Source organism: Scomber japonicus, chromosome 22, assembly GCF_027409825.1.
Source record: "Scomber japonicus isolate fScoJap1 chromosome 22, fScoJap1.pri, whole genome shotgun sequence".
Taxonomy (NCBI): domain Eukaryota; kingdom Metazoa; phylum Chordata; class Actinopteri; order Scombriformes; family Scombridae; genus Scomber; species Scomber japonicus.
Window position 1 is genome coordinate 17276138 of NC_070599.1, and position 12236 is coordinate 17288373.

A 12236-nucleotide genomic window follows, 5' to 3' on the forward strand; every position below is an offset into this window, starting at 1 on the left:
AGTTTTTGCTTCGTCTTGTTCATGTTTTTTCATCATTGTTGTTATTTTGTCAATGAAAACTAAACCTAAACCCCAACCATAGTGGTCAGAAGAGCATTTATATTTCTGTCTTTGTCACTGTGTGTACAGCTTATTGTACGTGTCTATAAAAAAAACACCAGTCACCAGCGCCACATAAGGAGCGCTCATCTGTCTTCCGGAGGTCGAAGCGCTTTGGAGCGGAGATAGATCCGCTGCTCTTACTGCTAATCCTTCTAGGCCTGTTGGTCCCTGTGCTATCACCACTGTTTTGACAGATATCATCAGCTCCAAAGCAGAGACACTTGAAGTGTCCCTTTGCTGCCGGCTTATTATCTCTTCTTTGGACCTACACCGGCATTGAAGGGTCTGCCAAGTGCGTAATTGAAGAAATGCATGGGAGGCCTTGAGCTGACATACAGCAGTTCAAGGTTTTCAAGTTCAGATACATGTACAGTACAAGATGAGGTTATAGGAAATGACACTTAATTAATTCCTTTCCTCTGCACGTGTCCCATTTTAATCATTTAGGACATCTAGTAGAGTCTGAGCATTACATCAGTGGAGTGGACCCAGTCAGTTTTTCCTCTCTTGCAATTCAAATAAAGTTCTTTCAGGTTGAGTTCATCATTGTTCTTGGAAAAAAAGACATTGTGCAAACACTGCTTTATTTTTAGAGAGGACCAAGTTAAAACTATAATCACATTGCTTTCACCCTATTGTTTTCTGCAGCTTTTTGGTTGGTATAAAGAAGATTAAAACTTAGAAATGATGCTTGATGATAGATGACTTACAATTACTCTTTACTTTTACAGCCAAGTCTCAGACCGTTAACCTGTCCTCTTTCACCTTATGTCTCTTATCTTTAGTGCTCACAGAAAATATTGTAGTGAAGAGAGAATTTGAATTATATTTATTCTGATTATAAAAATGAGCTTCTGTTGTTCCTTTTTGTTTTCTTCTTCTCTGTCCCATGTACACACAAACTCACGGTCACGGTTTAGCAGCCTTTTAGGATTGTTTTATTTGTTTTATGATCTTTATATTTACTGCTTTGTGTACTGTTTGTCTTCAGGGTTGTCGTAATAAACACAGTATTTCAGTGCTGCGCTGTAGACAAGCCAACACTGGTGGATGGTGAACAACCGCCACAACTGTCCTGTGTTCACATTTTTTCTTTTTTCCATGAGGCTAGGCCCTTCTTGTTTTACACTTAAATTCATGTATATTGAGTGTTCAGCAGCTCCCCCAGCCTGGTCTGGTGGCTCTGAAGGATCCCGCCCGCTGCGCACAGCATCTCGCACACCAAGTTCTTGTTTGTGTAACCTCGTGCAAACCTCCCACAGCTGGCATCCATGCTAACAAGCTAACCTGGTGCCCAGCCCTCATAACAGAGCCGTGCTCAGGGTTGAGCTGACCGAGGGTCGGTGCTATTGCTCGGTAGTTAAAAACACACCTGTATGAATATTTTGTCTTGGCTATGTGTTTGAAGTGTCCTGGGCCGGCTGCCATTTAACCAATCATACAATCTAAAGGTGTGTCCAGGCAGACTCCGTTCATAAATCCTAGGTTTAAGGGCACTTGACTGTAGGCCAATGCTGTTTCCTGCCACAACATGATTTTAAGTGTTTTCCATGTTCGTCAGGTACCGCGGCTCCTTTCAGTCGATACATAATCAAGTTAACATACCTTGATTTGATTTTCTCCCAAAAAACAAAAACCCTAATACCACAGGGACTGCATACCGTGCTGTTGAGCCACCCTGACTCACAGCAGGGGAAATTCCTTTACCACGACAGCCGTATATGTCTTGAATGATAAGGTGCATGTTGAGAGTTACTGTAAAGGGCAGCCCCTTCCCACACACTGGCTCATGTGGTCGCCTTTATGTTAATACTCTGACCTAAAGTATGTGCAGGCTATTTGGGAGGGTATTATTAGTGGGTATGCATGCGTATGCTCTGTTTGGTGGCATCTATGCAATCGCTAACACCAGCCACTGCCTCATGGCTAACACAGAAACCACTGTGGGCCAGCAGCACTTTGAGCAGACGCCTCATAAAAGACCTAAAAACACAAAGCACTCACACATTCAACATTGAAGGTGAGACGGCTCGTATCCGAACATGAGAAGATGTTAAATGTTCACACACAAACAGATACACAAATATTAAAGTGCTTAGCAGGAGCCATGGAAGACGCAGCAACCTGACAGGGTGCACTGACAGCTGGGAGCGGGCGTAGCAAACCTCCCTAGGCTGGGAACCGGCAGCAGCAGGCAGTCCGGAGCTTTGAGGATCAGAGAAAGCAAGCAAGGCCTTCTCTCTTCTCTATTCTCTGTCCATCCCTTTCCTCCCTCACTCCCTCGCTCCCTCGCTCCATGGGCTCTGTAATTACACCACTCCTGCCAGAGCTGCTTGAAGTTTAGCCAATTAGACAATAAAGACCAGAGCTTTCTCTTCTGCTCTGTTTCCCTCCCTCCCTTGGTGGTCACACCCTTAGCGTGTCTCCTTTTCTCCTCACCTCTTGTTTCTTGCAGTCTGCCATGTGTGACTATTACGTCCTGTTTGGATCCAGAATATAGAAAAAAAAAAACACCCACTTCCTCCAAACACACATGCTTTGTTTTCCTTCCATCCTTTAATTTTTTATGATATACCCGTGACCTTTCTGGCTTTCAGTAAGTAAGTAATTGGATATCAGTCCTACTGACTTCATCTTGGCTCCTACTGCTTCTGCAATGTCTTCTCTGTTCTCTCCACCTTATTGTCTCATTTTCGTTTTTTCTTTTCATCTATTGTTCACAGGGTTTATCCTCATTTGAAACACCCTTACAACACTTTCAGCTTGGCCTTCACAGTAAAGCTAGCAGATGGTCTTGTCTTTTTTCTTTTTTTCTTTTTTTTTTACTCCAGAGAAAATAAAGATATGTTTCTCTGACTTTAATGTCCTGTCTAATTGTATGTGGTGGATTGTAAATGGTGGCTAAAGTTAGTTTGGGAACTGTAGCCGGTGTCTGGGGCGGACACAGCAGCCCGGTCTGCGTTGCCCAGTGTTCTCTGGTGGTTTTAGACCACTGGCAAGCAGCTGCGTTGTCTGTAGGAGAAATAATTGTAGAGCCTTCTCTCTCTCTCTCTCTCTCTCTCTCTCTCTCTCTCTCTCTCTCTCTCTCTCTCTCTCTCTCTCTCTCTCTCTCTCTCTCTCTCTCTCTCTCTCTCTCTCTCTCCTCTCTCCCTCTCTCTCTCTCTCTCTCTCGTTTTTTGTAACTCCTCCCTGTCCTGCCCTCGTTCCCTCTCTAGCTGATGTCGGGTTTTGAGGAACCCTAGAATTGAGGGCTGTTTTTAGTGGTCATGTGTGACGTTCTTCGTTATTCAATTTAGTCATGTCACTAAAACTAGAGCTATGTTGGTAGTTAGCTGGCAGGCAGAGAAATGTGTGGGAAGTGTGTATATGAATGGTTAACCTTTGCAGTACAGTAACAGCATGACTACATTAACAAAGACTCTAGTCTCTTTGTTTTGCTTGTCACTAAAAGTACACTTTCTTTTTTTAACCTAACCTGTATACTTTTTTCAGTTTTCTCTTGTTTTATGTCCTCTAAGTCTAAAGTAATGATTTGACATTTTTGGAAACACACTTGTTTTCTTTCTTGCAGTGAGTTAAATGAGACGATTAATACCACTCTTATATCTGTCCGTCTGTATGAAACTGGAGCCAGCAACCAGTTAGCTTAGGTTAGCGTAAAGAGTGAAAAAGGGGGAAATAGTTACATTGGCTCTTTTCAACTATAACAAACTCTGACACTTAACACCTCTAAAGGTCTCTGATTAACACATTATCTATATAAAATCAATGTATGAACCAAAATTAGGGCTGAACAATTCATCAACATTGTATAAAAATCACAGTATACCCTACTGTAATCTCAGGAGTCACACTACTTGTTAAAATACTGTTATTTTAAATTAAATTGAATATTGTGGTGCTGTAGAGATGTCCTACACATCATATTCCACAGACTTACTGTAAGAAAACATCTTTGTTTCTCAAAAATTACACCATAATCATTTTAATATGTTTTTCAATGTAAATTATTTTTCCCTATAATATCGCAAATCATATCATGATTACAATACCGTTCAAAATCGTTCATCCCTAACCTGAATGTGTTAACTAAAATGTGGATTTGAATTATATGTTTTCAAACTCAATCACTTAATGAATTTTTATTTTCTCTCCTAACAGCAAATCCTGCGTCACTCCCGCGGCAACGCCACCAAGGTCATTTTCCTGATCACCGATGGCTACTCTAACGGCGGGGACCCTCGACCGGTGGCGGCAGCTTTGAGGGAACGAGGCGTTGAGATCTTCACCTTGGGTATCTGGCAGGGTAACATCAGGGAGCTCCACGACATGGCATCCCAACCCAAGGAACAACACTGCTACCTGGTGCACAACTTTGCTGAATTTGAGGCTCTAGCTCGCCGCGCACTGCACGAAGGTACGGTCTCAGTATTTAGTGTGTTTTTTTAGGGGTTTTTTAAACACTGAATCTGGGTTTGATTCTGTGATTGGAGGCCCACTTCACAGCCTTCAACACATATCAAATCTCCAAACTCTGTGTTTTGGCAATGTGATGTTGAAGCTGCCACGGCTACTCTATTGTCTCTTTGAAGCTTTAGCGCCCCCATCATCATTTGCTCCTTCAGAAATACTTCTAAAGTGAAGGTTGTTAAAAGTTGAAAGTTCAATGTTTACTTAAAGAGCAACAGATAATATTTTAAATGGACTTTGACAACACAAATTTCTCATGGTCTCTTCTGTTATGTAGTGCCAACAGCCATTAAAACCTCACTTCCACACAGATTGGACAGAGTAAGGCCTTTTTCCCACACTTGAGGGAGATTCCCACAATTTGGTGAAAAGAGGGATTTGTTCATGGCCTTAAAACATAAAATATCACCATAAAATATCAGAGCTGAGTACAGTGCTGAGCGTATAGTGAGCTGTAAATCACGCAGACTGTGTATGTGCACACACAGTATCTGAAACCCCAGACAGAAGGTGCAGCGGTAGAGATCAGCGAGTAAGTACAAGGTTAAGGTCGTGAGAATGAAAGCCAGCACTCACAAGCACTATCAGCTCAGCCTCAATTCCGTCTCTCACGCTTTGTCCTGAAGTCTGCCCAACGTCTCTGCCAACAACAGCCTCAAAGCATACACTTAGCTTTCAAACATAGAGCCACATGTTGAGCTGCTTTCGCTGGCCGAGGACCAAATCACAGAAATTACACCAGAGCCGTGCCACTTCTTCTTCTTCTTCTTCTTCTTCTTCTGCTGCTGTGGCCCTCTGCTGTCAAAATCAGAGGGAAATGGAGTAAAACAAAACAACTCAGGAGCAATTTGTCCATTGGGAAAAGAGGAGTTGAGTCTTTTTTTCCCAAAGATGATTTTAACTATGTGTCTTGTGGGCACTGTTTGCAATGTTTTTGATTTCGACATTTCTGTGTGCATTTGTGTATATGTGTTGGCCATACTTGTGTATACTGTAAGTGTGTGTGGGATGAGGTTGAGGTGTTTCTTCACTTTATTCTCTGATATCTTGTGTAACATTTGACTAAAGAATGTCAGATGTTTAGTGGAAAGAGTGTTTAACGCACCATGTCTTAATGACCCGCTAACATACTGTGATAGTCCCACAAATATACACAGTCTGATCAAAGGTTTTATACTGTCTTTGCAAATGTGTGTTCTTATCAGACCATCATGATGTTAACAAAGTAGAACTTAATGATTTGTAATTGCCAGGTGGTGTAATATGTGCTCCTATGTGTTTGTCCTCCAACCCCCAGACCTCCCCACAGGCAGCTACATCCAGGAGGATCTGATGCTCTGCTCATCCCTGTGCGAAGCGGGAAGGGATTGCTGCGACATGATGGCCAGCTGTAAATGCGGCACACACACCGGACAGTACGACTGCATCTGCGAGAAGGGTTACTACGGAAAGGGTCTACAACACGAGTGCACAGGTAGGAGAAGTAGTCAGCTAAGTTCGAACCTCTATCGGAGCTGTGTCGTTTTTCCTTTTGCAGTCACCAACTGTCCATTGATACTAACTGATCCCTCTTAGATAATGTATGTGTAATGAATCAGAGATAAATCGGAAAGCACCAAAGCAGCCAGATGTTAATGTATGTACATTATGTGCATTAAGGGACACATATAAGTAAATTAGTTTTACAAGTTTTATGATCTTACTAAAACTTAATTACAATTCACAACTTTTGTATCATGAAACAGTCCCTAGCTGAAGCTGCACTGCACAACATATAAAAAGCTCCAACAGCTCTTGAAGGAGCAGACAACAGACTCAGTAAACAGTTGTGTATGTGGCATGTTTAGTTTAGTAGTTTTTTCTGTTTCTCACCACTTTCCACAAACTGACCAACATTGTTCTTGCTCAAACTTTGCTGCACTAAAACACCATGTTTGTGCTTTTATGTTTAGATATAGACAGTGGAAGTCCCTTGTTCTTGTTTTTGTCTAATTTTACCTGTCAGCGTCTCTTTCGAACCAGGCCACTGGTGTCAGGTCACTGCCGAGCTCACTATATAAGTGAAAGCTAAATAAGCAACCTTTCTACTTAACACAGAGTAAGCTGTCCACGGGGCAGATCGCTATCAACAAACCTAGTAATGTGGTGCCGGGGTGGAAGAATGAGACAGTGTGTGTGTGTTCAAGACCTCCTCACCTCTGACTTTCTCTTTCTGTCATGACTCATTTTTTATTAGACATATCACATCCTGCTCATCTCCAATTTGAAATCCCCCCCTTTTATATCATATATGATCTCATACATCCACTTATGTATTGTTTCTCATGAACATGCACTGAAATTGCTGCTGTCTTTTTAAAATGAAGTGCCTTTTTCTGTGGCTCTTATGTGTTTTTTTGCCTCCCACTTCTGTTTCATACATATCCATTTGAGGAAGAGAAAAATCTTTTTTATCTGGTGCCAGAGTGCTCTGGCTTTTACCCTTCTGTTCTTTACTAGTAGTTATTTATAATGTCGGGGCTGTAGGAATTATTATTGTATGGTTATACTTATATGTATCAGTTAAAAAGTGTGTGTGTGTGTGTGTGTGTGCGTGAGTGTTCATTGTATGTCTGTGATGTCACATTCCATTTCAGAACCCATGTATCTATCTGTGCATTCCAGAATCTTTCTAACACATTATTAGTAGCACAGTTGCCCAGATCAGAGACAGACATCTGAAACAGCTCCTACAGATTAAACAGCTTCAACAGATTATCTGAAAAACAAAACCAGAGACAAGTAAGCATCCTGACAATGGAAGACCTACAAGTGAAAACCGTATCTGAAGATACAACAGAAACAATCCAAGAGAAGACAAACAACTCTGAAGTCCCTGTGGACCAAGAACAAACGACCCCACAGCCTGGTGATCCATCTGCTGCTTCAAATTGTGAGTCCACAAGCATGACACAGAGCGAGCACCAGCTGAGGTTGTTCACCACACTGCTCATGGTGAGGCTGCTGACGAAATGTCACACTGTTCCACACGGGGAACAGGAGGAATGGATCGCCCATACCCAAAGACTGATCAATCAGACTTTGGAGAGGCTGACTGAAACTGAACCTGATGGCATCTTCCCACATACGAAAAGCACCAAGAAAGTGTACAAGGCCGTAATGAGAGACCTGACCAAGATGTTTGGTGGGAGGGACGTACTTGAGTCTGCAATGTTACTCCAGGATCCAGTTGTAGATTCAGCAATTGTACAGACAGTACAGACCCACATAAGAAAATTCTTAGCAAGGCTCGCGAAGAAAGAAACTTCCAAGAGTACCTTGTGGCAAGACGTGCTCCAGGTCATGGCCTCCACTGTTGGTGTACTGGGTGCCATCGTTTTAATGATACTCATCCCCTAAAGCAGCACTGCAGAGCAGCAGCTACGACTGGAGGAAGAGCATCACAGGAGTGTCCACAGGGGTCAAACACCTTCAAGAAAAAATATGATATGTTGATATGTATATAGAATGTGATCTGTTGATATGTATATAAGAATACCATTAAAATATATTATATTTTCATTTTGTCTATTTCTCATTGTTTACTTCTTTTTATTTCATGTATGTATGAAGACAGCAGTGCTTGACAAATGAAAGTCTATTTTTGATTGTTAGTTGTCCAGTCAGCACTCTGATGATGGAAAACATGTTTGATGGAGCAGACACATTATTTCTTGGTTGCAATTTTTTGGATGAATTAATAGATTTACTTTAGTTGAGGGCATTCACCTCCTGATATCATATACATGACACTCATAAATACAGATCTGTAAGCTGTAAGATAGAGCTGAAATCCTATTAAGGTGAGCTTAAAGATTTCAGTGTATGTACAGCCTAAAGAGCTTGTTTGTCTTTTTCTTTCTCTTAACACCTGCAATTAGCTTCCCTGTCCTCTTTCCTCTAATCTGCTCCTTTTTGTTCAGAGTTTTTATGTTTATACAAATTTAAAGAAACTGCATGATGTTTTAAACCTCTGATAAACTGATGAGAATACAGTAAAGCCTTGCAGTTTAAAACAAAACTCAGGTCAAACAATATGGTTTTCTGGTTTTCAAACCCATCACTTAGTGGGATGACTCCTATCATCAGAAATAAAAAGAAGTAATCTCTGTAAATGAGCTATTGAGATGAGAAGAATCTTAAACGTTCCCCAAAATGTTGTGTTTGTCTCTCCTAACCATAAGTGGAACGGCGGTGGCTTCTCTACGCCGTATGTGTGGAAAGCCTCAAATTCAGCCCTTTAATTCTTTTGAAATGTCCGGCCACAGAATTGATATATGAACGCTGCGGCAATGCATGAATTAGTTTTGCTTGAGCGTGTTGCTTATAATCAATCCAACACAGCAGGGCAATCACGTTATTACAGTTGCCAGCGGTAACCGTATGCATGATAGATCCATTTGTCTCCTAAATATCCCTTCTATGGTCTGTTAGGCCTCCAAGTTATACAGCGTAACGTTGCAATTTGATGCAGGTGGTCTCGGTCATTTAAGTGTAAGGTTAAGGGTTGATACATTATTTTCACTGAATATGTAATCATCAAACTCACAGTGGAACATAGCAGTCTGTGTGATTGTTGGAGAGCAGAACAGTTAACAGATGCACTGGCTGTTGTGTGTGTGTGCGTGTGTGTGTGTGTGTGTTTAAGTAACTGCTATGTGAAACCTCAGTCATTTAGACAGCTTACTCTTGATGCAGTGGAAGCAGGTCGGAGGGAACGAAGGTCTAAGAAAAATCAACCCCGAGTGCGTTGCTAGATGAAACAATCACATTAGAAATCCTGATAACAATCTACTCTTAATAATGAGAATACAAGCATAATCCTGCTTGTATTTGCCCTCTGGGTCTTCCTCTCTGTACCCACATGTTTTTGATCCAGAATCAGATAATAGCAAGTCAAGGAGGAAAAAGACATTTGAGCAGCAGATAAGATTAAATTATTCAGATCAGCATTTTAAATTCAGGGAAAGAAACAGAAGAAGCCAAAGGAAAGGGCATTGGGGTCATCGTGCCAAAAAGCACGCCTCCCTAATTCTCATCAGATGTTGTCGAGACTGGAGCCCCATTCTGCTTATTAATCTGTTTTAATGGTTTAATTAATGGCAGAGAGCAGACTGCAGAGTTGGCTCAGCCGGGCTCGAAGAAGGAAGGACACAGCGAGGAGCTGCAACCGCAACTGAGGAGTGCTTCCTCCGTCTGTCTCTAACTCTCATATAACCAGGTCTCATGGGAGAGGAGTTTGCTGTTTTGCTGCGGACACTTGATTGTCTTTGTGTCGTCATTCTCACGCCAAAGCATGGATATGTTTTCACAGTGCGCCAGGCTGGAATATTTGTCACTACAGTTGTGGATACATTGGCAAACAGACACTCTATTACCCCTGTTCATCTCAGTTTTTGGTTTTGTTAAGTGGTGCGAAATACCCTCATATATGTTTTTGAACTCTACATTTATTGAAGGTTTTATTCTCTAATAACTTATGAGGCTGTTTTGAAGTAGCAGTGGCTCCAAAACCAATTAGATTTGTGGTGAGAGCAGTACGTAACCAAGAAACATACAAGTAAACTTGACAAGCGCCTGCTGTTTTAAGAAAAATCCAGCTTCTCTCTTTAATATTTTGTTGCTGTAACCTCAGTGGGCTTGGCTGAACCGTAGGTGTTGTGTAAATTATGGGTACGCCGTGTGCTTCATTGATGCCAGGGCTCTTGAGTGGCAGACAAATGCTGCTATACAACTGCAACACCACCGCCAGAGTTAGAGCCACTCTGGTTTATGTGACGGTCGGTGTGCGGCTTCAGGTGGGCTCGTTGTCTAGACGGAGAGTTTGGAGAAGTTTTATGCTTTTTGGACTTTGTTTTCTCACATTTAACATCTTTGACACATCTGAAAATAATATGAGCAAACCTCAGCCCTGTCAGTGGATTATTATTATCGTTGGCTAAATGGCTCGGCTGGAAACACTACCCAAATCCCCACAGTGCACAGCAGTGTTGTTTATGAATCTGTCGACAGCCAAGTGAAACAGCCTCTTCCACAAAACACGACTGGAATCCCAGCAGATAGAGGTGGATGATGAAACCTGTTCCTGTGCAGTTCGGTTTTACTCGGACAGACCAAACAGGACGTTCGTTGTCTTCAAATACCAATCCCAAGCTCGCGATATCTGTATCAGGAAGGATCGCCAGAGGAATGGGGGAGCGGATAAATGGGAGCGAGAGGCCGAGGCCGAGAGAAGTGTGTGTGTGTGTGTGTGTGTGTGTGTGTGTGGGGGGGGGGGGGTTACATGTTTGTCTCCTGTCACACATTGTGTCTTATCAGCCTCTCCTGTAGCGCGAGAATGACAGGAGCTCTGGACTGTGTTAATGTGGTGTCAGCACAGGCTTTGTTTCTGCTCAGGACGGCTCTGCGTGGGATGAATGAGAGAGAGAGAGAGAGAGAGAGAGAAAGGAAGCTACAGAGAGAGAGAGAGAGAGAAAGAGAGAGAGAGAGTGAGAGGTCCAGAAGACAGCATGAAAGAAAAGAGAGGAAAAGAAAAGGAAGACAGATGGACCAAGGCAGATGAGAAGACAAGAACAAATGTTACAGCCTGATTTAGAAGTATATAGTATTGCATTTTGGTTAGTGAATATACATATCTCTCTCTGATGTCTAAATCATACATGACTGGACTTTTTTGTGTGTGTGTGTGTGTGTGTCTGAGTACATACATACTTTTCTGTCTCTCTCATATGGTTATTGTTTTGCTGGAAGAATTACCTCAGACGTCCATGAATGTGATGAATATAAAGTCTGCTCCTTCCAGGCTGTCTGTCACAGCTTCATAATGAGCATTTAATTTGAATTATTTGCATTTCTTCTTGTTAATTGGACCTGTCCTTCAATGCCAAATTATGTTACAGTTTATTTCATGCAATATAACTATGTGGTTTTAAGCAAGGATATCTTACTTAAATGTTTTTACAAATTGTGATACTCTTGAATTCACAAAACCTGGTTATACTCACATCTCCTGCTGTTAGTGGACATGGTGAGTAAGGAATGAAAAACATGAAGGGTTTAAAAAAAAAGTCAAATAATTCCCCAAGAAAGTGAAGAGGAAATGATTGGAGTGCAGCTGAAGTGCTTTTTTAGTTGGACTAACAGTTGCAAATTTTGCCTCTGAATCATACTGTGGCTTTTCTCAGTAAATGTCAGGACCCTAAGAAATATTTTGTCTGACACAAATAATATAAACTCAAGGTTAATTTTGTAGTGTTTTCTCAAGAATTCTTCTCGCATCTTCACGGTTTTCCTCAGCAGATGTTTGCTGGCTTGTCAACTGATCTATCTCCATGACAACTTAGCATAAAAAAAACCCCAGATAAAGATTGTGGTTGATAGTTGTGGAAAAAGCAGATTAAGTAAGTACGGCTGTATTTCCAAAGTCAATAATCAACTTTCATGCTTATTATTTCGCTCATCACTCCAAGTAAAGAGTAGTACTCAAGATATTTTGTTTATGTAATGTCTGTGATGGGAATCGAGGAAATGCATTTACATGGCTCCTTTATGAGCAATCAGGATATGAACTGTCAACTGGAATGTTGCGAGTGTAACAAAACATCCCTTTAGAGCTGATACTGGAA

At 41.6% G+C, this 12236-nt stretch overlaps 1 protein-coding gene across 1 annotated transcript in view; it reads left to right on the plus strand.

Moving 5' to 3' along the window:
- svep1 (sushi, von Willebrand factor type A, EGF and pentraxin domain containing 1) overlaps positions 1 to 12236 on the plus strand; it is a 104239-nt gene that overhangs the window by 23700 nt on the left and 68303 nt on the right. The window contains exons 2-3 of the mRNA XM_053342908.1: positions 4264 to 4519; positions 5870 to 6046. Coding sequence (XP_053198883.1) covers positions 4264 to 4519; positions 5870 to 6046 — 433 coding nt within the window. The remainder of the gene's footprint in view (positions 1 to 4263; positions 4520 to 5869; positions 6047 to 12236) is intronic.